At 48.8% G+C, this 26,086-nt stretch overlaps 4 protein-coding genes across 4 annotated transcripts; 1 reads left to right on the top strand and 3 right to left on the bottom strand.

The window, feature by feature from the left end:
* Window positions 1-237: 237 nt before the first annotated feature.
* Window positions 238-3,322, bottom strand: LOC120692944 (probable lysophospholipase BODYGUARD 1). The gene is made up of 4 exons (XM_039976331.1): window positions 2,689-3,322; window positions 2,272-2,618; window positions 1,988-2,187; window positions 238-957 (listed from the first exon to the last, which is right to left on the bottom strand). Exons 1-4 carry the CDS (start codon window positions 3,209-3,211, stop codon window positions 636-638), a joined length of 1,392 nt encoding a protein of 463 aa, XP_039832265.1. The 5' UTR covers window positions 3,212-3,322; the 3' UTR covers window positions 238-635.
* A 6,653-nt stretch (window positions 3,323-9,975) lies between these two features.
* On the bottom strand, window positions 9,976-11,441 carry LOC120693389 (heavy metal-associated isoprenylated plant protein 39-like). The gene is made up of 3 exons (XM_039976814.1): window positions 11,213-11,441; window positions 10,873-10,948; window positions 9,976-10,764 (listed from the first exon to the last, which is right to left on the bottom strand). Exons 1-3 carry the CDS (start codon window positions 11,219-11,221, stop codon window positions 10,352-10,354), a joined length of 498 nt encoding a protein of 165 aa, XP_039832748.1. The 5' UTR covers window positions 11,222-11,441; the 3' UTR covers window positions 9,976-10,351.
* Window positions 11,442-21,631: 10,190 nt separating this feature from the next.
* On the top strand, window positions 21,632-22,787 carry LOC120688018 (transcription repressor OFP8-like). Its single transcript, XM_039970141.1, has one exon. The coding sequence runs from the start codon at window positions 21,787-21,789 to the stop codon at window positions 22,579-22,581; it is 795 nt and encodes a 264-aa protein (XP_039826075.1). The 5' UTR covers window positions 21,632-21,786; the 3' UTR covers window positions 22,582-22,787.
* A 1,591-nt stretch (window positions 22,788-24,378) lies between these two features.
* LOC120688020 lies at window positions 24,379-25,639 on the bottom strand. The gene is made up of 2 exons (XM_039970143.1): window positions 25,238-25,639; window positions 24,379-25,115 (listed from the first exon to the last, which is right to left on the bottom strand). Exons 1-2 carry the CDS (start codon window positions 25,454-25,456, stop codon window positions 24,891-24,893), a joined length of 444 nt encoding a protein of 147 aa, XP_039826077.1. The 5' UTR covers window positions 25,457-25,639; the 3' UTR covers window positions 24,379-24,890.
* Window positions 25,640-26,086: the final 447 nt, after the last annotated feature.

Below are 26,086 nucleotides of genomic sequence, written 5' to 3'. Positions count from 1 at the left end.
AAAGATGTCCAGGAGCAAAATTACCCAAAATAAAGTGAGTGTTCAATCTCATCACCCTATGGTTCCTTGGATCCATGCAAGAAATCAGAAATTCGTCTTCATTCTATTTCAGCGATTCGTAGACGCCATGCTTGCATCTCCTATATGAATTGTATTTCCGTTGTGGATTACAATTCTAATGCTGTATCTCATGAAGCACAGGAACGCACGGCGAAGAAAACCGGGGGAGAGAAGGTGCAAGCTCAACAGAACAAATTGATCATGTCACATTCTGTTCATGGATTACAGCCGAAGCGAGTCGTCATTTATCATAATTATACACAGCACCAGGCAAGAATTTTCTCAGCCTTCAATATGAAAACTTGAGAACAAGAAGAAAATACAATAATGGGGGAGGAAAAGAAAGAGAGAGAAAAGGTAAATGTAATTAGGTAACCTTCACAATTCCTCGAGCTCTTCTGTGCCCTTACACTTCCTGTCGCCTCCGTCCGGAAACCTTGTTGCTAGTTTGCAGCCATGCCATGCTCTTCCCAGACCCCAGCCACCCTTTTTGTTAACCTGATTCTGAGGTGCGTTCTTAACACTCCCTGTGATTGGTTCCTTCCTATAAGCTTTGATTCACCGAGCAATAACCCTCACCGCCTCCTGTCCCAGATCTCCTCGAGCTCCCTGGCCAGGTCCTTCTGCCGGCCGACGACGATGGTTACGTGGTCCTTGCCGTCGATGACCCTGACCTGGGCGCGCGGGACCTTGGCCTTCACCGCGTGGCTGCACTGCACGGGGAGGAGCTCGTCGTCCCCGCCGTGGTAGACGGTGACGTCGCAGGTGAGCTGGTCCCGGACGACCTCCAGGCACTTGTCGATCTTGCCGGCGCTGCCGCAGATGATGTTGTGGAGCGTGTGCCACGACGCGATGTGGGTGTGGCAGAAGAAGCCGTCCATGAGGTAGGTCCGGACCCTGCCCGTCGCAGCATGAAGACCAACGGTTGGTTAGCCAAAAAAAAAAAATTAACCGTCCCTCCCAAAACAGACCCTGCCTAGCTTGGAGAAGTTAATGGCCATTTCCTTTTCTTCTGATGCTGCTAAATGGGTAAGCTTATCCTGCTAACAAGAAGAAATGGCTACACACATTAACTTTAGGCATTAATGCCATGGCGCACCCTTCTCATGAAAGGCATCTATTGTTCGTTTGCATTGAAACGAACAGCTTGCTCTGTTTTCTTTTTATCCTTTCAAATTTTTTGGGGAAATTCATGATCAGTGGGATCGGCCGAGTAGCTGGAAGTTGGTCAGTTGGGCAGGTGCAGGTGCAGGTGCAGCACTGCAGCTGAGTGCCTGGCCTGAGTGGACCGGCGAATGGGCGCCGGCCGCTGCACCGAGCACCCCAGCGGCGGACCGAGGGCAACTCAGCTTGCAAAAACTTTTGGAATTTTGGTACTGCAGTACTTTCGTTTGTATTTAATAATTATTATATGATTATAAGTTAATTAGATTTAAAAAATTTGTCTCGCAAATAACAGACGAACTGTGTAATTAGTTATTTTATTTAGTTATATTTAATACTTCATACATATTTTTAAATATTCGATGTGACGGAAAATCTTATAAAGTTTTGAAATTTTAGATGCAATAAAACATGGGCTCATTCCTATGCCCCCTATTAACTCCCCACATTGATCACATCGTCGCAGGGCGATGCAGGCCGGGCCCCCACCCGGCGCTCCTAAATGCTGGAGTACCACGAGAGTGGAGTGAAGTACTCTACGAGTACCCTGTGTCGCGATCCAATCCTATCGATGCGATTCCCCGTTGGTTTTTTATGCAAATCCAACCAACCAATGGAAGAGAAGAAGAAGGAAATGTTGTTGTTGTTGTTGAGCCGGTCGCTGACCTAATTTCACCAATTTCCGTGACCTTGGTTTCTCGTTTCAACCAAGAGAAGAGAAGAAGAAGATGGAAGTACAGTGGATTGGCAATTGGTAACCTACCTGTAGAGGGTGAAGACGCGGAAGGCGAGCTCCCAGAGGCGGTGGTGCTTGCAGAGCACGATGCTGACGGTGCGGCTGAGGTGCTCGTACCAGCACGCCACCGAGGCGCCGAACGCGATCGGCGGCCACACCCGCCGCGGCGCCACCGTCCGGAGCACGTACTGCGTCCCGACCTCGCCGCGCGGCACCGGGAAGTAGGGCTGCATGCGCGCGCGCGTCCCGATCATATCAGTGCCCGCCGGTATGTGCGCACACACACACACACGGCGAGGGAGCGGACGTACCGGCGCGACGAGGGTGAGCGACCTGACCGCGGCGGGGTACTTGACGGCGAGCGCGAGCGCGAGGATGGAGCCGAGCGAGTGCGCGACGATGTGGAAGGAGCGCACCCCGTGGCGCTCGATGACGGAGCGCTCGATCATCTCCACGTGCTCCCGCAGCGTGTAGAGCGAGTCCGCCGGCTTGGGGCTGCGCCCGAACCCGAGCAGGTCCACGGCGAACAGCCGCCGCCGGGACCGCGCCGAGGGGCTCACGTGCGGGAGCACCGTCTCCGTCCAGAACCCCGACGACGAGACGAACCCGTGGATGAACAGCACGTCCTCCTCCGTCGCCGCGCCGCCGCCGCCGCCGCCTGCATTTATTATTATTTGATCTGTTGAGAAACGGAACGACGGTAACAAGATCGGCGACGCCGTACGTACCCTCGACGTGGACGAAGAGGCGGCCCGTGTCCGCGGGGTTGCAGTTGGCGCAGTGGCAGTCGGACCACCGCGGCGACGGGTACGGCCGGTGCTTGCCGCCGCCGACGCCGATCTTGCCCCGCAGCATCTGCACGATGGTGGAGTGCACGGCGACCCCCGCCGGGCGCCGCGGGGAGGCGCCGGATGACCCGGACGCGGACGCCGCCGCGCAGGCGAGCACGGAGGGGCGCGCGTAGAGCGTGTCGGAGATGTCCTCGAGGTGCAGCTTGGTGGACGACAGCATGCTGACCACCTTGGAGCCGCCCCGCTCCGACACGACGATCTTGCCCGTGGCCCCCGCGGCCGCCGACGAGCGCGAGCAGTAGCAGGGCCGCCACGCGCCCTCCGCCACGTAGTCCGCCACCTTGTACACGACGCAGAGCAGCACCTCCAGCGCGTCCAGCAGCACGAACACCACGAGGCTGACGGCCTCGTTCGCCGCACGGCCGGCCGACGCCAATGCCGACCGCGCCGCGGCGCCCATCTCCCCCGCGACGCCGGGACGAGAGGAAGCCTCTGGCAGCGCTTGCAGGGGGGAGGCAGCGGCTCAGGAGTCTGGACGCGGGAAGGTGGTGGTGGTAAAGAAGGCGAGGCGAGTGAATTGATGGTGCTCTCTCTCGCATTAAAGCGCAGGGATCGGTGGTGGTTGAACTGACACGGCCAACTGGGGGCGCGCGGCTGCCGGGCTGGGACGCCGGGACAAGTAAGCTCAGCGCCTGCACCTGTCCGAGGCCATTCATAGGTAGACGACCAGACCGTCAACGGCGAGGCGAACCGTAAAGTTTTTTTTGAAATAAAATTTTTATATATTTAAAATATTAAATATAGATTAATTATAAAACTAATTACATAACTCGTTGTAAACTACGATATAAATTTATTAAATTTAATTAATTCATCATTAGGACATGTATACTGTAGTAAATACTGTAGTAAATACTGTAGTAAATACTGTAGCTTGCCATGGAGGTCACTCACTCGTTTGTTTCACCCATTGGAGGTCACTCACTCACTTGCCATTGCTAAAAGAAATAAAAATCTCTTTAGTACCACTAGCTTCCCCTTCCCCCCTGGAATTGGAGGGCAGGTCCTAGGAAACAAGGGGACAGCGAAAGCACAAGCTGCCACAGTTTTCTGAGCCATCGGTGGCGTCGCCATTGACGCCTTGTGCCCCCGTGAACGGCGGTCTCAAGGCGCAGGAACAACGGCATTTGTGCAGGTTCCCCGCGGGGCAGGACTCTTTCAAGGTAGTAGTAATCAGGCTATCTCCAACCATTTCCCCCATCCAACTCCCCCAAACATACTATTTACTATATTTTACTACCTCCCTCTAAAAGATTCCTCCCCCTATAGCTCCTTCTCTCCAACCATTCCCCCCATATCTATTCCCTCTATATACTCATTAACTAACTATTTATTTATTGTTTTTGAATTTTAAAAAAATCATACAATATTTGTACTGTCATAATACACATTATCATCATGTTACGGGATTCAAACGAGATTAATATCATAAAGAAACGATGTAATTAGAATATAGAGGGAGTTTCAACTCCCTCTATATTTGAGGGGAGGAGCCAGCTCCCCGGACACGGGGGGGCACGGATAGGGGGCGCCGTTGGAGAGAGTAGCGGGAGTACTGTGCACCGAATATAGGGTGAGGGGGACCTTTAGCGTGTATCCTTGGAGCAAGCCTCATAGGTCTTGTTTAGTTCCCAAAATATTTTAAGATTTCCTGTCACATCAAATTTTTGGACACATGCATGAAACATTAAACGTAGTTTTAAAAAATAACTAATTGCACGGTTTAGTTGGAAATGACGAGATGAATCTTTTGAACTTAATTAGTACATGATTGGACACTAATTACTAAATAAAAACGAAAGTGCTACAGTAGCCAAACCTAAAAATTTTCACTAACTAAACACGCCCATAAACAGATGTCACATGAAAAGAAAAATAAAACATGACGCTCCGCTTAGCTTTTCCAGTGGCCACCACCACAACACATGTTCTGAATTTCCGACAGTTCTATGCTGGAGTGCTGCAGTAAAGACAGGAGCTCCATGGATCCGCCGCTCGGTGGTGCCCCCAAGGCCAAGCGCCCCAACTGCACGCAGCTGCGGGTGTGTTTAGTTCCTTCGTTTTAGAATTTTAAAATTGAAAGAGAAATTTTTTACATTTGAAGTATTAATGTAAATTAATTATAAAATTAGTTACAGAATTCGTCTGTAAACTATGAGGCGAATCTCATTCATGAGTCTAATTAATCTGTCATTAGCATATGTGTAACTTTACCGTAGAAACATAATTCCTACAACACCGACGAGCTATAGCTCTCGGCAACAGAAACTATGCAGCACGCACAGAATTCCCTTTTTTTTTCCTCCTCGGATATACGGGCTCGAAACACGGTTCCCAAGTACTAATACGAGATTGGGTCCGAAGATCTCGGGCAAACAGTCCATAGCACGTTTTGGTACCGTGCATTCCGTGACCTGAGCACGATTTCGCCGGCGCGTACAACGCCGTGCATTTGCGGCGTCCAACGTACGCACATGGCTGCGTGCACGCGCACAGCCACACACGCCCCTTTCGGGCAGTGAATACTTGTTGCACTGTGCGTGTACCCGCCCGTCGCCTAGGCGTCCAGCACGTTCCTGCCTGCACTCGTCAAAATTCGATTCGTCCATGATATCCGGAAGACCCGTGCAGCCACTGTGCTGAGAGAGAGAGAGAGAGAGAGAGAGAGAGAGAGAGAGAGAGAGAGTAAAAGGACCTCCCGCGCAGGTGCAGACACGTGTACGTGAAAGCGTTTGCATTTCAGTAATCGAATGAATGAATGAACTCTCTCCACGATCTGAACATTCTTGATTTCTTGTGTACTGAAGATGGCAACCTGAACGAGCCCAGCTGACCAAGAAGGTAGTAACCTGAAGCTGCATATTTGAAGCTTCTCCTGCAGCAGCTCCACACGGCGATCTGATGATCCTGAGTTGAGCGTTGTCAGCGTTTTAATCCAGTCATTTAGTACAGACGGGGGTGTTTGGGAGAGCTCTACTCTAGAAACTCCACCAACGAGACATGCCAAACACGTTTAGCTCCAGCACCTCCAACTCCGGAAAAAACCTAGAGTTGGGGGTGAACTCCTGGTTTTTCTTGGAGCTCCTCAAGGAGTGCTCCAAAAACACCTGTTATAGACTTCTGCATGGAGTTGGAGTAAAATTATCCACTAATGCCACTCTTTACACAACGTACCTATTCATGGGAAAAGAAGTGACACCTCCTCTGCGCCTCCCCCCTCTCCCGACCTTTCCTGTAGCACCGCCCACAAAACCCTAGGCGCGCCCTCCAAGGTTAATCGCCGGCGGCCTCATCTATCATGGGGAATGGATCCCCAAGATGATGAGCTCTCTTCTAGTACTGGTAATGTAGCCTAATTCCTTTAATCCCCCTTCAATTTTGCTCCTTTCTCACTGCATCTCTATGACTCCATGGACAGTGACTGGTGCTCTTGGTTTGGGGGGCAGAGGGCGCCCTTCATATCGCCTGCGCCGGCCGGCCCTGGGTCCGCTGAGGGCACCCAGGTCACAGGGCGCGGCCAGGGGCAGCAGGCCCAGCGCGTGCCTGGCACTGGTGCCGGCCGCACCCGTGGCCCTGGCGCCGGCCGCGGGTCTCCATAGAAGGGTTCGAGATGGCATTGCGAGCGGCCTGTGGGAGGCCAAAGAAGCTGAAGATGCTCATCGTGCTGAAAGACCGTGCTGTCACCTGAGCTCCTCCAGATGCTCCACGAAGAGCAGCGTCTGATGGATCAACATCTGAACCCAACGCTCAAACAATGGATTCATTTCGTGATGAGCTGGCGACCGCAATTTCTTTTGTTTGGAAGCAGCCGACAAAGTTTATTATTCTCATTTTACATGTGAACTTGGAATGTGAATTTGCCGAGTGAACTTGAAACTTGCATGTCATCTTATTCGATCGTTATTACATTACGGAAGAGCAGCGTGGCACTGTAGCAAACTAGTGTGGCAAACACTGTAGCGAGGTACTGTAGCTCGTGGGAAAAAAAGGGCAAACAGAATCATTCCTCATAATTCCTCCTTTTTCCTGGAGCTGGAGTCATCGAATCAGCCACGCTAATAACTCTTTAATTTTCTGAAGTTGGTGGAATGAAGTTACAAAAACGTGAAGTTGTTACTCCGAAACTATATTTTTGGAGCAGGAGTGCTGCCAATCACGCCCTAAACGCAACCAGTGGACTACAATATAACCTGACGAAACAAGGAGGATCTAGCAAGGATCGCGACCACTTCCGCTGATGGAGCGAGATTGATGAGAGTACCAGCCTGTTGCCTGGTATGGACACGCCGTGAGCTTACGTGACTCTGCACTTGTTTAAGTAGGTGAGCGGAGGCGGGAGGAAAGCTGAGACGAGCGGCCCGTGTAGGTGAGCAGGAGCCGGAATTCAGAAGGCCCCCCATTGTTTATTCGGAATTCAGCAGCGCGGATTAACTGCGGCGCTCCAACCAGGGCGGAATCGTTTTTTAAGTGTAAATCGCGACACGAATTTAATGAGTCTAAGTAATCTATCATTAGAGTTGTTTAATGTAGCATCACTATAGCAATTTAGCGTCTAATTACAATCTAATTATGTTTATTAAATTCGTCTCGCGATTTACAGGCAAATTGTGCAATGTTTTTTTTATTTCGTTTAAATTTAAGTCTCCATGTAGGTGTCGGATTTTTTTTTGGAATTTTGAACTTTGCAACAAGGAGTAGATTTAGGTAGAATCCTCGAGAGTTTGGCACCAGAGTCACCGGCTGAAAGAGATGGCCGTGCCGTGCCGGGGCGCTGGTGAGCTGACTGCCGATGCGCGGCGGTTGCATGCTGCTAGGATGCTGCGTCTGGGAGTTTTGTAGGTAGAGTGATGGTTGTGGGGGTTAGAAACAAAAAAAAAATCTAGTGAGAGGGACGGTCTGATGCAGATGGAGAAAAGCACGTGACTAGTAGTGTACTCCTTACTCCTATGTGTTGCGTGGAAGGAAAGCAGAGGTGTGTAATTTGGCGGTTGATAAGTTGCAGTGCGTGAGCGACGTCGAGCCAACACTCGGGCCCCAACCTATCCATCAGGAATAACAACTAACTGTTCCCTTCTTTTAGCGAGTTTTGTTAGTGGGCTCATCAGGAATTTGGTCCTGTTACAAAAGGTGGCAGGAGCGGCGCGATTCCCCTTTTGGCCCAAAGGCCCACCTGAAATCCTTTTTTTTTTGGAAACAGGATGTAACTTGCATTAGATAAGTGAGAACACAGTACATCCTATTTTTACAAAAAGGACTCTGAGTAAAAAGAAAATTACAACAAGACCCCTACTGTGCTTCTTCCTCCTCCCATCGAGCTGCCAACTCTTCCATCCGCGTCTGCAAAGATCATCAGCTGTCGGCCCCTTCGATCTGGCAACACCAACCCAAACTTCCACTACTCTGCAGGGAGTGAACCTCCAAAGACCAGATACCACAAGACCCGCCTCCAAGGCCCACCTGAAATCAGAGATTACTATTCGTACATGGTCATTGAAACATTGCATTGTCAAACAAATCTGACTACTATCTGAAAGTAAAAATGGGGATTCTCCTGTCTCCTCAGTTCACTGTCCATAGTTAGACGAGGATTCGCCCCATCCTTGATTGTTTTTACTCTTTGACTTAAATGAGTTTTTTTAGTGCTAACTACCCTTCATTTTCTTTTCAGATATCTTCCAATGACCATCCATAAGAGATTAACTGCATGTCAAGGTTTAGCTTATGGATGGTCTCTTATTGAAACCTTGCTAACCATACAAGCCTCAAACGTCGTGGTCGGACTCACCGAAATGTTTCGGACGAGGACAAGTGGTTTTGGTTTAAACCATCCAAATTCCCGGGCGTCACTGGCCATGCCTGCACTCCATTTCGTGTGGATGCAATTAGCCACACCCGTTTGGGCATGCGCCCCCTATCGCTTTCACCTCTTTTGGTGTTTCCATGTTGAGTATCTCACACACACACACACACACACACACACACACACACACACACACACACACACACACACACACACACACACACACACACACACACACACACACACACACACACACACACTTCATTCCGTTCTTCAGATGCGCTGGACCTGACGTCTCAGGACCTGATGACCTCATCAATTCTTGTCGATTCCTCTGTGAAGATTGTAGCAGCAGGTGTGCCATTTGCAGTATCCTTATGGCGTATTGCTGGTTGCTGCAAAACCCCCTGATTTTTGTCGACTAAAGTATGGTTGCAGTCCAATGCATGATACGCAAGGTTTTCCGAGTAAAAGATGGACACATTTAAGAAAGGATATCGGTGTGCGACAGCTGTTTGAGACTTCTGACTGGAGCTTCCATGCTGAAAACTTCGGGCGAACCTTACCTGTGGAATGTGGACTTGGTTCTGAATGAGAATGCTAAAAAAGCGATTAAATATTGCTCACACTGATTGGTAGTATCATATACTGATGTGATGCCATCAAGGATGTGTGATCACCATGTGATGTAATGGCAGTTTTTTTAGCAGAAGATTAGTTCAGGTGTGGCTAGGTTTGCTTATCCTGCTATCCGTGAGAGTGAGAGGCGTGAGCTGTCGGCTTTGCTATCTCTTCCCAAGTGCGCATTTTTCTTCTCTCTTTCTTTCTTGATCACAAACTATCAACTCTTGTGCAACATGTCGTAGACAAAGAGGCTAGTGAGAAACATCTCTCTGTTGGCATCATGCGGCATTTCAAGATTCTGTTTCTCCAATAAGCCAATCTTGTTGGATGCCTGTGAATATCAAGACCTGACAGGAGTAGGCTATCCTAACACATTTCGAAGGGGAACTGATAAATTCACAAGCAGAGGAACTCAACAGCCAGTTTTTTGAACGAACAACTCAACAGCCAGTTTGAAGATGGGGGCAAGGGCAAAGTGTTCACATTGAAAATTTGTACCACTTCTGTTGGAAGAGTAACATGGACAGTTCATTTAGCAGCTTACTTGTCAGTCTCGATATGGGTATAATGTTTCCAAATTCTGTTACATCTTTAGGAAGGCTGAGCGCCCTCGATCAGAGCGCGTGAGGGAGTCCGAGCTAGGCTCTACCATTGGGCTAAGCCCAGCCCGAGATCAAATCCAACAAATTCATGCCTTCAGCCTCGATAGTTTAAGTGAACTACTTGCTAACACAAACATGTATCAATAATAACACTTTTATAAAAATTAAGTCCAAAACTGTAGCTATACATATCATTACAGTACAGCTCTTACACATCCCGTTACCATCATACTACGTGCTTTTCTATGTACAGAGAGACACCCTGCGTATCCACCATGAGACCATGACCACACGAGTAGGCGCTATTCTCTCTCTCTCTCTCTCTCTCTCTCTCTCTCTCTCTCTCTCTCTCTCTCTCTCTCTCTCTCTCTCTTGCCTTTTACACGACGCAAGCATGCATGGAGCATGCATGGTTCACAAGAACCTTGACCTACTCTGGTAATCCGGATATATACACATGAGCTAGACACGGTAAGTAATCGTAGCTGATTACCTCATGCGGCACGAGGTCTTTCTAGCAGATGGCGCAGGAGTTGGGGTTCTCCTCCAAGCTCTGGGCGTAGTAGTGGGTGTGCATGGGCGGGTAGTAGGCGCGGTACTGGTTCATCAGCTCGGCGAGGATCTGCTGCTCCGTCGGCGGCGCCGCCTTCTTGCCGTCGCCGCCGTCCTTCTTCTCCCCCTCGCCGTCCTTCTTCTCGCCCTCGCCGTCCTTCTTGGCCTCCCCGTCCTTCTTCTCGCCCTCGCCGTCCTTCTTGGCCTCCCCGTCCTTCTTCTCCTCCTTCTTCTCGGGCTCCTTGGCCGGGCCGACCGAGTCGATGGTCGCCGCCCACGAGGCCTTGCGCAGCCTGCTCACCACGTTCACGGGGTCCACCATGCCGATCACCGTCATCTTGTGCGACGCCATGTCCACGGAGATCTCGTCGATCCCTGCACGGCACGACGACGACAGGTCAATCTCTTCGTCTTCCCTCGACGCAACCGCATGGTGAGGAACAGCAAGGGGGCAAGAAATGAAACGAGCGGCTGCCGTGGTACCGGTGAGCGCCGAGACGGCCTTGATGGCCTTCTGCTTGTCCTTGTTGTCGTGCAGGTCCAGCTTCACCACGATTTTCTGCATCAGGAATGGGAGCAAAGCAAGTGAGAAAATCGAAACGGTTGGACTCCGTGGTCTGTGCTGAGCAGAGGCGGAACAGGGGGAGCAAGCACAGATGAGCAAAGAGTGAAAATGCAGAGCGTAAAAGAGAAGGGGAAACGGATCATGCTTGCTTGGATTCCAACGAGAAGATCCCCATGCCCCTGGAAAGGTGACCAGCTTTGTACGGCGGAAAGAAACCAGGCCACGATCAATGCGAGCACCGCGAGCACGTCGTCTTACCTTCGACATGTCGCCGGTGGAGTGCGAGCACGGCGGGGCGGCGCAGCAGAAGTGGCCGGTTGCCGGCAGGAAGGAAGGGCGAGGGGGGCGATGGGAATGGCCGAACGGAATAATGGTGCCGAGGAGGTTGGGGGTGTCAGGACTGGAGAAAAGCAATGGTGGAGAGCGGGGGCCGGGGAGGAGGAGAAGCTGTAAATAAAGCAGCAGCAGCAGCAGCCGGGCCGGGTGTGTGACGTATCAAAAAGGCACGCAGGGAAGGGAAAGGGAATGGCTACCGAAAGTTGGCCGAGAGCAAATCTCTGTTCTCTTCCTCCCAATTCGCTACTGGTGCATTATATTGTTGTCCCTCTTTTCTCGAAAGTTTTAGGGCCCATTTGCTCACTCCCTATTTGCTCCCCAGACAGAGCAGGGCTGTGGTCTTTTTATTCTTGCCCACTTCATTTTCTTACCAATTACCATAATCCAACCTCACTTCCGTAGTATCTCAGTTAGGCCTATCATGCTACTTCGATCTATTTCGTTTAGGGAAAAGCCTGGTTAACACCCTTGAACAATCGCAAAAGTCTGATTTTCAACCTTAAACTACAAAACCGGATAAGATAGGTCATTCAACTATCAAAATCGTGCAAATTTGGCCCTTATGGTGGTTTTGAAGGTGGTTTTGTATTTTTAAGAAAAAATAAAAAATTCTGATAAGATCTTTAAATTCAAAACTAATTCATTTTAAAATAGAAAAATATGAAGCTAGTATCAAATTTTTTTCTAAAAATGTAATCTATCTATTATTACTCTATTTGAATCTTACTTATTAAAAAATAACAGGCATAACTACAAGTAACAAAATACTATGAACATAAAAAAATGGATTCAAATAAATGACAAGTACAATGCCAATAGGTAGGTTACATTTTTAGAAAAAAAAAATTGATACCCATTTCGTATTTTTTTAATTAAAATAAGTTACTTATGAATTTCTTAGTTTAAATTTTAATATTTTTAATTTTTATAAATTAGAAAACCACCTTCAAAACCACCTGAAGGGCCAAATTTGTCCGATTTTGATAGTTGGATGGTGTATCTTATCCGGTTTTGTAATTTAAGGTTGAAAATCGAACTTTTGTGATAGTTCAAGGGTGTAAACTAGACTTTTCCCTTTGGTTTATGAGAATTGAACTATTTTTCTTTGAGCTTGGTGGGTTCCAGCACGAGCTAAACCTATAGGCATAAGAACTTCTCCATGAGCATGATGCGGGTGCTATTCGCTGCTCCTTTTCTAATCAAAACCTATTCCCCTGTCCCTCTTGCTACCCTTTCTTTTTTTAAGTTAACTTGCTACCCTTTCTTTTTTTAAGTTAACTTGCTTCCCTTTCTTACGTGGCATGATAGCGCTGAGGTGGATGGATTGGCTGCATCGGTATGTGCTGTTTGCATCCATTGACCTTCTACCATCAGCCGGGTGTTTCTTTGTTTTTGGAAAGATATCGGCCGGGTGTTTGCGTGTGGACTTGTTTCTACCGTGAGCCGTTTTATACTTGCCAATTGTGTAAGTTGTGCACTTGTACTGTAGCGGGAGTTTCAGATACTTGGCATTCATTCAGCCACTGGAATTGACATACGTAGCATGGCACAGACGCCTGAACCCGCCTACGTGTATGGATTCTTGTGGGATTGTACCCACTTGTGACTTCGTCGAGCTATCGAGAACTGAAATTTAAGAAGTCCGGGTGCAAGGAATTATGTAAAAGCTATTTGAAGTTTCTACCATGTTCCAAATCCGTTTTTACGCTTACAGCTTACTTTCAGCATTCTACGAGATCTTTTACAAATAGCTAGTGGTTATTCATTTTTTTTACATTTTTTAAAAAAAAATAGCCAAGGGTTTTTTTAAGGCACCTCCAAGAGCTCTTTATGAAGTGGCTAACGAGTTTTTTTTTAAAATAAAATGGTTGAGGATTCTCAATTGCTCATTTATTTCTCTTTTTTCCCTATCTAGAAATATCTAAACTATAGTACAAACCCCTCCGCCAATTGATAAGAAATTATCAAGAAAAATAGAGAACCCTTGGCCATTTGAAAATGAGACTCAGGAAATCTTTGATTTGAGATGAGATCTTAGCAGGGTTTTTCACTTTGGCTATCACATTTAGTAGTCGATCTGTTTCTTTTACGAAACACTCAAACATTTCCCACTTGGAACTTCGTATTTTTTAAAACAACAAATCAGTCAAACAAAACACCTTATATTTTGATTTCAGTAATATAATATTTTAGTGAAATTATAATAGAAAGGAGTTGTTCAGAAATGATTTGCATTCTAACATTATTGTGGTCCGTGATGAGAGTCTGCAGCATCGGGGAAACCTTTTGTGCCAAAAACAAAAATTATGGCCATTTTTTTTAGATAAGGGGAAACCGGCCTCAACAACCACAAGATGGTAGCTTACAGCCAAGAATTTGGAACAAAGCAGTACTGAGATTGCATCACGTCACACGCATTACAAAAGAGCAGGAAACAAAGAAATATAACACTATCTCTCAATTCTGTTCCTGTTCTTCCACCCAAAATTATTAAAAAAATCTAAAAATCTTCAAGACAGCGGTTTCCAAATGTTGGCATCCCTCCTTTAAGATGAGCTTCTCTTCCTCTTTAGATAGAATTGCTCAGATTCTGATCCAGTACGTCACTCTAAAGATGACCTGCAAAGGAGAGTTAGTGGTGCAATTCTTAAAAGGCAATGTATCTGGTGGAAACAACCACTTTCGCCAAAACTCGTGTAAACTATAGTAAAAAAATCATCTAAATTCATTCAAAAAATCACAGATGTAGATGATATGATGATGCATAATCTTGTAAAATATCTTGTCCAAACTCGACTTCGTTTGTGAGATATAAAATTAATAAATTTATAACAAATCATCTGGACAGCTTTCTGGCTTGAAAATTGTTATTTTTATATCTCACAAACAAAGTAGAGTTTGGACAAAATATTTTACAAGGTTGTGTATTATCATGTCATCTACATGTGTAATTTTTTTGGTGAATTTAGACGGCTTTTTTGCCGTAGTTTGCACGAGTTTTCACGAAAATTTGGTTTCCACCGGATACGTTGCCTTCTTAAAAATCACATCATTACGACTAATCCATAATGTCTATAAACCCTATTTTCAGCTTTGCTGGTATTTTGTCAATATGGATTTTACTTGACATGTTTCTGATATATGTATATCGGATGAATCATGTTTGCCACTGTTGCCTCTTCGCTTGAAACAAACGGCTGGCATCGGTCGGCTATGATTAGGTGTCCTAATAATTGAGTCCGAACGGAGGCATGATAAGACCGTATGTACGAGATAGTGGGATAGGCCCTCGCGTCGCCCTCCTCCCAGGGGCGACATGGGCGTTACCCAAGCCAACACCGCCCCCGCCCCTCCCCAACCTCGTCCACACCTCGCCGCTGCCTGAGCAGGGGTCCGGAAGTCCGCATCCCTCCTAGGACGGCGGCGGCGGGGTCCTTTCCTCGCGTATGGGCGTGGCTCGCGAGGATCTGGGAGGTCTCGCGAATGGCCCCCGATGGCTGCCGGCTTCAGGTGGGTCTGCCGGATCCGGTGGCCACGGAGTCGGAGGTCCCTTGTTCGGCACCCGCGGCGGGCAAGGCGGCGCCACCGCATCGATGGGCCGCCCGCGCGCGACCAAGGATGTCGGCAGCGGCGACCACGGGCTACAGCGGTCGGGCCCCTCGGGGTCTTCCCGCATGGGAGTCCCGCGGCCGGCGGCGAGCGTGCGACTCCAGCGGGTCTGCGGCGCGGCTGATTCGGATCTGACATCGCCGGCTCTACGGTCCCGTCTTCGTGGGATTCCGTCGGACCGGGTCTTCGTTACAGCCACGGCCGGCTGCCGTCGGTGCGGTGGCCCGGGCAACGCCGGGTTTGCATCCGGATCCAGCAGCCCCAGGGCAGGGGACGGTGCCCTCGGTGGGGGGCTTGCACGGAAGGCATTGAGGCGTGGTGGCGCTGGCTTCACGGAGTTGGAGGTGACCTCTTGGGTGATCTCAGCGGCGTTTTCGACGCAGCATGGAGGTCTCATTCATCCCAGCGCCCGGCTGCTTTGGCAATTCCGTGTGGTTCACAATGGGTGGCTTCGGGGCCCCCGGATGCAGATCTGACGTCGGCTTGGCCTCCAGTGATGACTCCTCTTCGGCAGTTGCGCCTTCGGCTTTGGTGTTGGAAGGGCTAGCTCCGGACTTTGCAACTACTTCTGGTGATGACATCTTCAATTTCGCATTTGTTTTTCATATAGACCAAGAGACATGAGTCACCTTGGCTTCATTCGTGGATTCTCTTACTCGAAGACGGATTTCATCTGTACTTTGTTCCGGTGGATTATGCACGGGTACCCAGTGGCTACTTTGCAGCATGGTATTTCAGGTTACGAGTTCAGATGGTCTGCCGGACTTGGAGTTCGTGGCCATTCGAAGTGGGTCAAGTCTGGTCTATAGGGAAGCATTGGCCTGGTAAAAAGGGGGAAGCAACACGGTGTGACTTTGTTGTGGTGATACTTGTTACTAATTCACTGGTTTCCGGAAAGAAATTCCTAGGTCTGACCTTAATTGGTTGGATCTGGCAGTGACCTTGTTGAAGTCATTGTTTGGATTAAAATGAATTACTCCCTCAGGTGAAAACTTTTGATCTGACCTTAATTGGTTGGGTCACAGCAATGTAGGCACATGCGCGTGCCGTTTTCTTGTTGGAGGCGTTGTCTCGGGAGCCTACTTCATAGTCCAAGAGCTGTTTTGGTTTGCGAAGCGGATGGAAGTGAAGTCGCTTGTGGTAATTTACTGCGGCATGATCTTTAGGTCATGGCCTTCTCTTTTTTTTGTTTCTTTTTCATAGGCTGTGTGCATCTTAGTTATGCAGAGGCCGGGATGGATCTTATATAATTGTATCGCTTTGATATAATTGTCTAAGATCAATAAAACTTTTCTTTTTTAAAAAAAAGCCGTAAAAGAGGGGAAAGAGAGAATTGTATCGCTAACCTCCAAAGTCCAAAGTCCAGACACGACAGGACTCTGGCCTTCCACGACATACTCGGTACTTCTACTCCGATGGCTAGTCGGGAGGCCGGCCGGCGGCGCCGACCGGCAGCCATACAGCGACCTCCTCCTCGCTCTCGCGGTCTCGCGCGTGGCGCCCGTCGTCGTCGTCGTCGCGTTTCCCCCCCCCCCCCCCCCCCCCCCCCCCCCCCCCCTCTGAAAATCCCATGTCCGATCCGCCTGAACCGCGAGAGGCGTACGCGCGTGGTGCGTGGATCACTGGATCCACCGATCCCGCTCCTGCACCGGCTTTGGATGGGTGGTGGTGGCTGCCGATTCGCCGCCTGGCGGCCCCGGGGCACTGCTTGCTTGGCTGCTTCCTGCTTGGATCCCGGTCCCGGCTTCTGTTTCGCGTCTGTTTGCAGGCGTATCCGTGCCAAGAAAATTTCGACATCGCAGAGACTCGATCGAAACCAGAAGCTTCTAGACCCGCGATAGTCCTGAAGATATCAGAGTGTCAAGCTTACATCTGTTGTGGTAGTGGCACTAAGAACCAAATTAGGAAGAAAATGACTTCTCCAAAACGAGACAATTTCGGCCGAACTTTTCTAGAACTGTCCTGAGATTCGCGCTTATCCAGCCCTCGTATCTGCGCCGTCTAGCTAGCCTTTCACTGACCGATCTTAGCAGTTCATAGACTAGGTTGACGTTTTCGCGTTCCTATTCACCCTTTCAGGTGAAAAAAAGCAAAGCTTCCATTTCCGGTGCTCATCATTGGCAACGGAAATCTGTACTCCCTACGTAGTTGTCTCTGCTCAACGTCACTGCTCAAAGATCGGCGAACGTCGGGGATCTGCACGGATGCAAGTGATCGCCGGATGCTGGAGGACGAACTGGCCAGTGGCTCGGCGCTAACGCGGGCGGTGACAGCGCAGGTTCTTCCACCTTCCACCTTTCAGTGCGTGTGTTAGGAGCAAAGTACCTCGAGGAAAAGGCGTAAAGTAAAGAAAGCTGAGGTAACCTGCAGAAAGGTGAAAACGGCGTCGAATAACTCGGCTCCATTTTTTACTAGAACCTTCATCGAGGGGAAAAGAAAAGGATTCAGTTGCGGGTCCATTATTCTCCAATAAGCTTCTAGTTTAGTTCGAAGCACGAGAAAAAAAAGTATATTGCCCCGTCTTTGTCTCCCATCTCTAATTAAGCTCGATCTTGATCTCGAATCGAGAGCAGTAGTAGATTGGTGAGGAGTAGCTAGATTGAGCATAGCTGGGCTGCTTCGACTACTTGTGATACTATGATTCGAATATTGGAGTCAGGATGTGTGTTTATGTTTTGCGGCTAATAATTATTCTTTTAGTAATAGGCTATGTACTCATGACGGGGAGGCGTATACGGTGGCTTCGCCAATACAAAGATTTCGATCCCTCTGATGTACTAATGTGAACGTTTGAGGGACCTGCCTGTATATAAGTTCCATTCCGCATTTGCGTTTTGCACTAGTTTTTTTTAGCATGACTACCGCATATTAACTAGTTTTTTGTTTTTTTTTTGAAGGGGGTTAACTAGTTTTTTGTACGAAACAATACCATACCATTGTCACGAAAGAGGCCCAAATATGATCGACGGGTGGCCCAAACACTACTGAGTGCATCCGACGAATTAGTTTGAACGGGATGGCAACCAGGCCAGTTTTGGGCGGCCCTTCGCAAAATTAAGCACATCGATTACGCACGCACGTAGAGTACCCTGCACGCAGCACAGTACTCCTGGCAGGTTGCTTGTTCCTCCAGTACATACGCCTGCCTACGTACTCTCTGTGCCGCACTGACAGTACGCCTGCTCCCACCCCGTAAAAAAAAAACAAAAACGCAAAATTTTACGAAGGAATTTTACTAATATAAAGTACTAAATGAAGTCTATTTACAAAACTTTTTGCATGGATGGGCTGTAAATCACGAGACGAATCTAATGAACCTACTTAATCCATGATTTGCAACAGTGATGCTACAGTAACCATCCGCTAATTATTATTTAATCATGGATTAATTAGCATCATTAGATTCGTCTCGCGATTTACAACCCATCTGTGCAAAAAGTTTTGTAAATAGACTTCATTTAGTACTTCAAATTGGCAAGATTTCTTCGAATTTTTTTTGTGTTTATATGTAAAGGAACTAAACATGGCCTAATCACAGCTGCGAGCGTTTTAGGGGACACTCCATTGAGGCGCCAGGGTCGTGTTTGGTTAAAATTCACGAAATTACTGTAGCATTTTTGACCACTAATTTAGAGTAGTAAACGAAGTCTAATTACAAAACCACCTCCACAACTCCTCGTGTAAATCGCGAGACGAATCTAATGAGGCATTTGACCGCGTGATTTGAGGATGGTTACTGTAGCATCACTGTAGCAAATCATCGATTAATTACCGTCATTGGATTCGTCTCGGAAAGTTACACTCATCTCTGAAAAAAGTTTTGCAAATAGACTTTATTTAGTACTCTATGCATGCGAGATTCTCTTCTCGAAAATCGTGCCGGTAAAAAACCAAACACGGCCCAGATTAACAAAGGTTCGCTGCTTTCTCGTGCCGGTAAAAAACCAAACACGGCCCAGATTTAGGCCCCGTTTGGTAGGGCTTCGGCTCTTCCAAAAACAGCTCCGGCTCTGGCTCCTCAGATGGAGTGCCTTTTCTGGTGGAGTTGGAGCCGTTTTAGAAAATATTTGGCAAAACAGCTTCACTTGTTAGATTGATGTGTAAGCCGCGTGAAGCCACGATTTCATGACTTCACCTTGCCTGTGTAAGCCGCCGACGGCTTCAGAACCGGCTTCACACGTGAAGCCGGTCCTGAAACAAACGTTTAGGAGGGCTTCACCTGAAGCCACTCGTGAAGCCGCCGGTGAAGGCCTCCCAAACGGGGCCTAACAAAGGTTCGCTGCTTTCCCGTTTGTTTATTGGGTCCCGGACGGGTTCACGCGCAATTGATTGGACACGGCCGGCCTGGTCGGTCTGGTTCTGGCTGGTCGACGTGCACGATTCCCGAGTCCCGACGACCCTGCTGCCTCTCCAAACTGCAACGGCACCAGCATACTCCTCTTTCCTGTCCGGACAGTCTTGAAATGTAAAATATTTTAGTTTGTTCTAAGTTAAATTATTTAAAATTTGACCAAATTTATAGAAAAAAAGTAATGATATTTTGAATGTCAAGTGAGAATAATTAAATCCATTATGAAATATACTTTCTTAATTTACTTATTTGATGTGTTAGATGTTAGTATTCTTTTCTATAAATTTGGTCAAATTTAGACTACTTTAACTTAGGGCAAAACAAAATGACTTACATTTTAGGACGGAGGGAGTACAATTTGTATGTGCACTTGCCCGCATGAAGAAAGCTTCCATAATTAGATGTTATAGTAGTCTTTTTCTAAAACAAAACTACATATGAATGGATTGTATAGTCCTCTATATCAAATTGTAGATCGTTTTGAGAAATCTAGATACATAATTTTTGCTTTGCATCTAGACATAATGTTTATCTACATGCATAGCAAAAATTATATATTTAAATTTACCAAAATGATCTATAACTTAGAACGGAGAAAGTATATATTTGTGATGGCTGGGGCAGCGAGCCTCCAGAGAGTCCAGACCCTTTGGTTGAATAAACAGAAAAGGTTAGATGATCCGTACGAAAGCTGATTATATTAGCACCAGTACTATGTATAGATAGATAGTATGCATGCGTAACAAATTGGGTGGTGTGCAAAAAATATTACACTGGCAGTTTGGCACTGAGTACTCCGGCCGTTTGCGTCCACCACCCCCAGCCAGTGCACCCGTACGTACTGGCACAGCCGCCAAAATATATAGCTCCATCATCTTGCATCGACCTCTCATAGTCTCATGCATTCGCCATGCCATTCACAGTACCTCGCTCTCCAAACCTATGCAACAACAGTTGCAAACCATGATGGTGACAATTACCAGGATATTGCTAGATGCATTAGCGGCCGCACTGTCCATGCAAATTAAATTAAACGTCGTTAACGCAAATGCGAACTGTATTTAAATGAATGATGAAGGGGGGAGTTTTTAATTTGGATAACACGCTCCTACCCTTTTTCAAAGCTGCCTGATGATCGACACCCTACCTAGTGTGATGGAAATGTGTCAACAGATGCAGATGGGACAAAATAAAGCCGCTCTAGCTAGCCAAATAAGCCCGGGTGCTGTTCCTTTTCCGATCCAAAAGGCATCCCGCATCAATGTTATTAGTCTCGTAGGTCCATCATGGATGCGATTAAACAAGATGCTCGTACCGCTTGGTAGGGTCTTCTGATTCCAAAAGGCTAGCTTAACCATACACTTTATTTTTCTTCATTCCAATGCAATTAGCATAAATGCGGGCTCGTTTAAGAAACGTCAACGCTAGCTGCGTGTGGGTACGTATATGTGTGCATGCATGGTCCGTCGCGGTAATAGTGTTTTGCTGAATATAGTGATGCAAAAAAGTTAAGTGGCAATGAAATTTATAAAGGGTTAAAAGGAAAAATATGTACTCCCTCCGTCCTGAAAAGTATAAGGCATTCTAGGTTAAAAGTGGACACGACCATCTTAATTGTGCATCGTTTTTGGGTCTTTCTCAATAGAAAGACGTACATATAACCATGTAGGGGAGATGCATGTGGGGGAGGTGCACGGGGAAATGGCATACTATCTTAATTAGCATATATTTAATGACCCAAATAAAGTTCCAATGCATAATAATTAGGGGTAGAAGAGTCTTTTCTACACAACCATAATCTGTCCTAAAAATTTCAGAATGCCCTACCTTTCAGGACGGAGGAAGTAAATGGGAGAAAAACGATTAAATGTATAAATGCGCATCTAAGTGCATTCCTCATTATTAAATTAATCTTCCACGGTTTTATCAATGCTAGGTAAACCAAACCAAGTCATCGCGCTTTGTTGCATAAAAAACTCGATGCCTTACCTATTTATTACTAGTCCGGTTTCTAATTCCTCCTTGCATATTTTTCTCGTATATATTGGGTTAGGTCGATGTTGCATCCTACCTAAACATGAGGAGTAGAAAGAGACCCATGCATGGAGAGCCTAGGTACTCCAGAATGATTACGCTCTTATTTGGAGTAATGAAAGCTGATGTGGTTTAAATCTATTCTGATCTTGACAAATCCACGTACGATGTGTGAAAAATTAAGGACTGAACGATTTTTGTTCTGGCCACTTCAGATGAGTTTGTGCTTGCTTAATTTTCATCTAACCGTTGCTCGATCACACCTGCTGATCGCGTCCACGCAGGAAACGAAAAACTAATATAGCCGTTTGACTTTGCATGGCTGCCGATCCGATCCTCCTCTCCAGATGGCGCTCCCTCTTTTTAAGGCCCCTCTCCATTTCTCGCCGCCTCCATCTCCTCCTCAGCCCTTCCCTTCCACCGCACACCCACACACACAGTACACGCGAGCACAGCCTCCTCCTTCCCCGTCAGATCAGAAATTCAGTAGGCGGCCCTCTCCATGAAGGTCCTGATGTCGCGTCGGCGCGGCGCGGCCGCCGGGCTGCGCACCAAGAAGAAGGCGCGCGGATTCATGTGCGGCTGCGGCGGCACCAAGGCCGTGTCCGTCTCCGACGGCTCGGACAAGTCGCCCATGGCCACGCCGCAGACCGCCGCGTCGACCACTCCTACTACGGCGACGATGTCCACCACCACCGCCGCGACGACGACGAAGGCGATGATGAGGAGAAGAGCCGGCGGGGGCAGGCCGCCCGCGACGACGTCGTCCCTGTACGCCGACACCACCGACGACGGCCCCAGCAGCATGGACAGCAGCACGCCCAGCCTGTCCGCGCTCCTGCGCCAGCTCGGCGAGCTGGAGCGCAGCGTGCGCTGCCTGCACGCCGGCGGCTGCGGCAACGGGGCGGAAGGCGGCGGCGGCGGCGGCGGCGGCAAGCAGGGGCGGCGGCACCGGCGGGCGGCGAGCGAGGGCGGCGGCGGCAGGTCCGGGCGCGTGGAGGAGAGCGTGGCGGTGGTGAAGGAGTCGGCGGACCCGCTGGCGGACTTCCGGCGGTCGATGCTGCAGATGATCGTGGAGAAGGAGATCGTGGGCGGCGCGGAGCTCCGGGAGCTGCTGCACCGGTTCCTGTCCCTGAACTCGCCGCACCACCACCACCTGATCCTCAGCGCCTTCGCCGAGATCTGGGAGGAGGTGTTCGCCGGGTACGAGCGCGCGCCGGACTTCCTCGCCGCGCACCGCAGGAAGAAGAAGAAGCAGCAGCACCTGGCGGCGGAGGCGAAGACGCGCGGCGCTTAATTCTCACCTGCTGTTGCTGGATCGACCCGTCCACCCCGGCCGTGGATCGCTCCTTTTCCATCTGTTTGGATGATTGGTTTCGTTTCAACAAGCGTGTGTGTGTGCAAACGATTGCAAACGGGCGAGAGCCGGTAGGGATGAACACCGGAGGCTCCAAATGAGTGCCTTGCAGACTTCCTAATTATGCTGCTGCTGCTGCTTCCAGACTTCCAGTGTGCAGGAGTATTTGTCTTTCCATCTGAAAAATCCAGAGTTCCAGAGCAGGAATCCAGCGCTTTCTCCTCCATCTAGAGTAGGACGTCGCTTTTGGCCGTTGGTGAGGAATTGACGCGCCGGCGCCGCGCCGCCGGTGGAGAATGGAGATGGCCAATCGGAGGAAACTAAAAGGCGCCGCCCGTGATCCCCGGTGGCGCGTGACTGCTTGTTGCTGCTGCTTGTTTCGTTGGGTCCTACGGGCTACGGCCACGGGGGCGGCGAAATGATGGCGCTGGCTCTTCTTTTGCGTGCGCGCGGCAACCGCTCGCACGGCCCGGCCGCACGGACGCGCGGCCCCTGGCGTGCCCGTGCGCGTGCGCGTCAAGGGTGCTCGTGCTTTGGTGCATGCTGCGCGTGGTGGAGGAGGGAAGACATGCACATGCGCCGCGTACTCGAGTTGCACTTGCACCGGTGTCCTGTGGCGCTCGGCGGGGGCGCTCTTTTGGAGCCAAGGTCACGCCCGAGAGCCGCACACGTTTGGATTAAGTAGATTTATTAAATTCGTCTCGTGATTTACAACCCACCGTCCAAAAAATTTATAAATAAACTTCATTTAGTACTCCAATGCATGTGTTCAAACATTCGATGTGATGTTTTTGGAGGAAAACTTTTGAGATCTAAACAGACCCCACCCCGGTTCTGTTTGGATCTAGATATTGAACTGCTGAAATTACATCGGATAACAATACAAATTAGTGAATGGTCCTTTTAAAATAGTTTTGCCTTTAATAACGAAGCAGGGATTTTTGTTGAGCCGAACCTGTTTTAAAAGACTTTTGGTAAAATAGTGTGATTTCGCCTCAAAACAACAACATAATCTAGTCTCTCTCTATCTTTTATACTATAAAAGTTGAAACAATTAAAACTATTTCTCACCAAAATTAGACCCATCGAGTTTCTCATGTAAATCCCACTTGTCATGCCAAAATATTTGACGAAAAAGGGTGGAGATTCATTTTTTGATAGAAGGAAAATATTTTACCAAAAAGATAATATTTTTTATATATACCCACTTTTTGTACCCGCATATTATTTTTCTTTGGCACATAATTTACTTTCCTTTGCACATGTCCATAATTCGCGTGATAATTTGTTTTGAAATGATAATAATTGATACGATTGTTTTATGGATGGAAAAAACGTATATTATTTTTGGAAGAAAAAATAAATGACATTGTTGTGTGATGTAAGAAAAATTAAATATGTGACTGTGATACGTACATCTGCACTAATAAATTAACAACACACTTCAATACTTGGGGAGAGAGCAGGAGCCGATGAAACTAATGTTGGCTTCTGCAATCCAGTTTAAGCCATTTTAAAGATTCATATTGACTTTTTAGAGAAAGCCACTTTTATTTTTACCCGTTTGGTAAGTATCACCGAAAGTGGTTGGCGTAGATTAACGCGGAAGGCGGGCCTAGCACCCGGGCCAACTGGGCTCAGATTAATTGACCGCCGGCATCAGTTAAGAACAATTTTAGCAATGTGACTAAATAAACTTCCATCTCCATATTTGCTCGGTGAGTACAAAAATTTCATCTCCAGCAGAGAGAGCAAATTAGTTACTATTTTAATAGGCTTTTCAAATTTCTCCACCAACCCGTAATTGGTTGCCAACTGCAGCCCCACCGTTATTTTTTTTTTTCATTTTGACCGGGCGGTGCTCGATTCTAGCGGCGAGCGGCCCCTGCCACGCCGCCCCCGCCCCGCCCCCGCCGATGCCACGCCGCCGGCCGCCCTAGCCGGCCTCTGCGTCGTTCCTCCCCACGGCGACCCTTCGCCTGGCGGCGCCGCCCAGCGCGACGGCGGCGGAGGCGAGCGAGGCGAGGCAGCCGGCGGCGCGGTGCGCCTTGAGCAGCAGCACCCACCTGATCTGCTTGGCGTTCTTGGAGCGGCCCCCCTGGCGGCGGCCAAGATGTCCTCGTCGTCATCCTCTGGCGAGGAGATCTCGGAGATGGACCAGTTGGGGTTCTCCATCTTGACCACCACCGGCGTGCCCCGGTAGGCGTCGCCGCCGGCCTTGCCGCCCCACAAGCCGCTCCACGGCGCCATCAATGGCCGGTCCTGCGCGCCGCCGTCGAGCGCCACCACGAAGAGGTGGTTCGCAAAGTGCGAGATCCGCACGCCCGTGCGGAAGCTCTCCAGGAACAGGTCCAACAGCGAGTCCTCCGCCGCCCACGCACCTCGTTCACCGACGTCATGATTACCGTCCGGTCTTCGTCCGCCACCGCGCGCAGCAGCTGCTCCAGCTCGTCCTGCTCCGGCGCCGGCGCTCCCTGGATGAGCCACCAAAAGAAGGAAAAATCAGCTGCCAAGAAGACAAATAGAATCAACAAAAGCTGCTGCTTTCGTGACCAGATAAAAGAAGTTCAGAACCGGGCTTATGTGATGAATTAACCTTTGCTTCGGCGTGAGCAGGAGCAGCAGGTTCTCCTGCCGGGCTTGCCTCCTGGGCGGGAGCGGCATCAAGCGCCGTGGTTCCATTGGCCCAGCTCGACATCCCCGTGAAACGAGCGCCGCTACTCGCCGACGTCAGGAAGAAGAGCAGGACGGCGGCGGCGGAAGCCCCGAGGATGAAGGACAACATCTGGTGAAGCGCGTTCTGCTGGCTCCCCATCGCAAGTTCGCAACCCGCGAACTGCCAACGCCGCCGAGAGAAGGCAAGAACAGAGAAGGGGTGCAGAGGAGTGCCGTAGAGGGGAACTGCCTGCTCAACTCTTTGGTTCGTTTTCCTTCCCCCCTTTAGAAAAGGCCATGCGGAGTCGAGGCGGCGGGTGGACGCCGAGCGGGCGGCGGTGGCGCGCGCGTCGGCGGCGCGGGGGCAGGGCACGCGCGCTGGGCTTGGACGGGCAGGGGAGGGAAAAAGAGAATGACAGATGGGTCCAGTTGTCAGGTTAAAAATGGAAGCCTATTTAGTATGTCCTGCTGCTGGTCATGTTTGGATGAGTAAAATAAATTTAGAAGCCCCAGTGAATTGCTTTAGGGCCCGTTTAGTTCCAAAAATTTTCACCCAAAAATTTTCACCTCCTCTTTAAACACATGTATGAAGCACTAAATGTAATTAAATAACAAAACTAATTACACAGTTTGGATGTACACGACGAGACGAATCTTTTGAGCCTAATTAGGGCATCATTAGACATAAGTGCTACAGTAACCCACATGTGCTAATGATGCGGTCAAAGGTCTCAAAAGATTCGTCTTGCGGTTTCCAAGTGAGTTCTGAAATTAGTTTTTTAATTAGTGT

This window comes from Panicum virgatum, chromosome 9N, assembly GCF_016808335.1.
Source record: "Panicum virgatum strain AP13 chromosome 9N, P.virgatum_v5, whole genome shotgun sequence".
Lineage (NCBI taxonomy): Eukaryota > Viridiplantae > Streptophyta > Magnoliopsida > Poales > Poaceae > Panicum > Panicum virgatum.
Note: the sequence above shows the minus strand (reverse complement) of the source record. Positions and strands in the feature narration are given on the sequence as shown.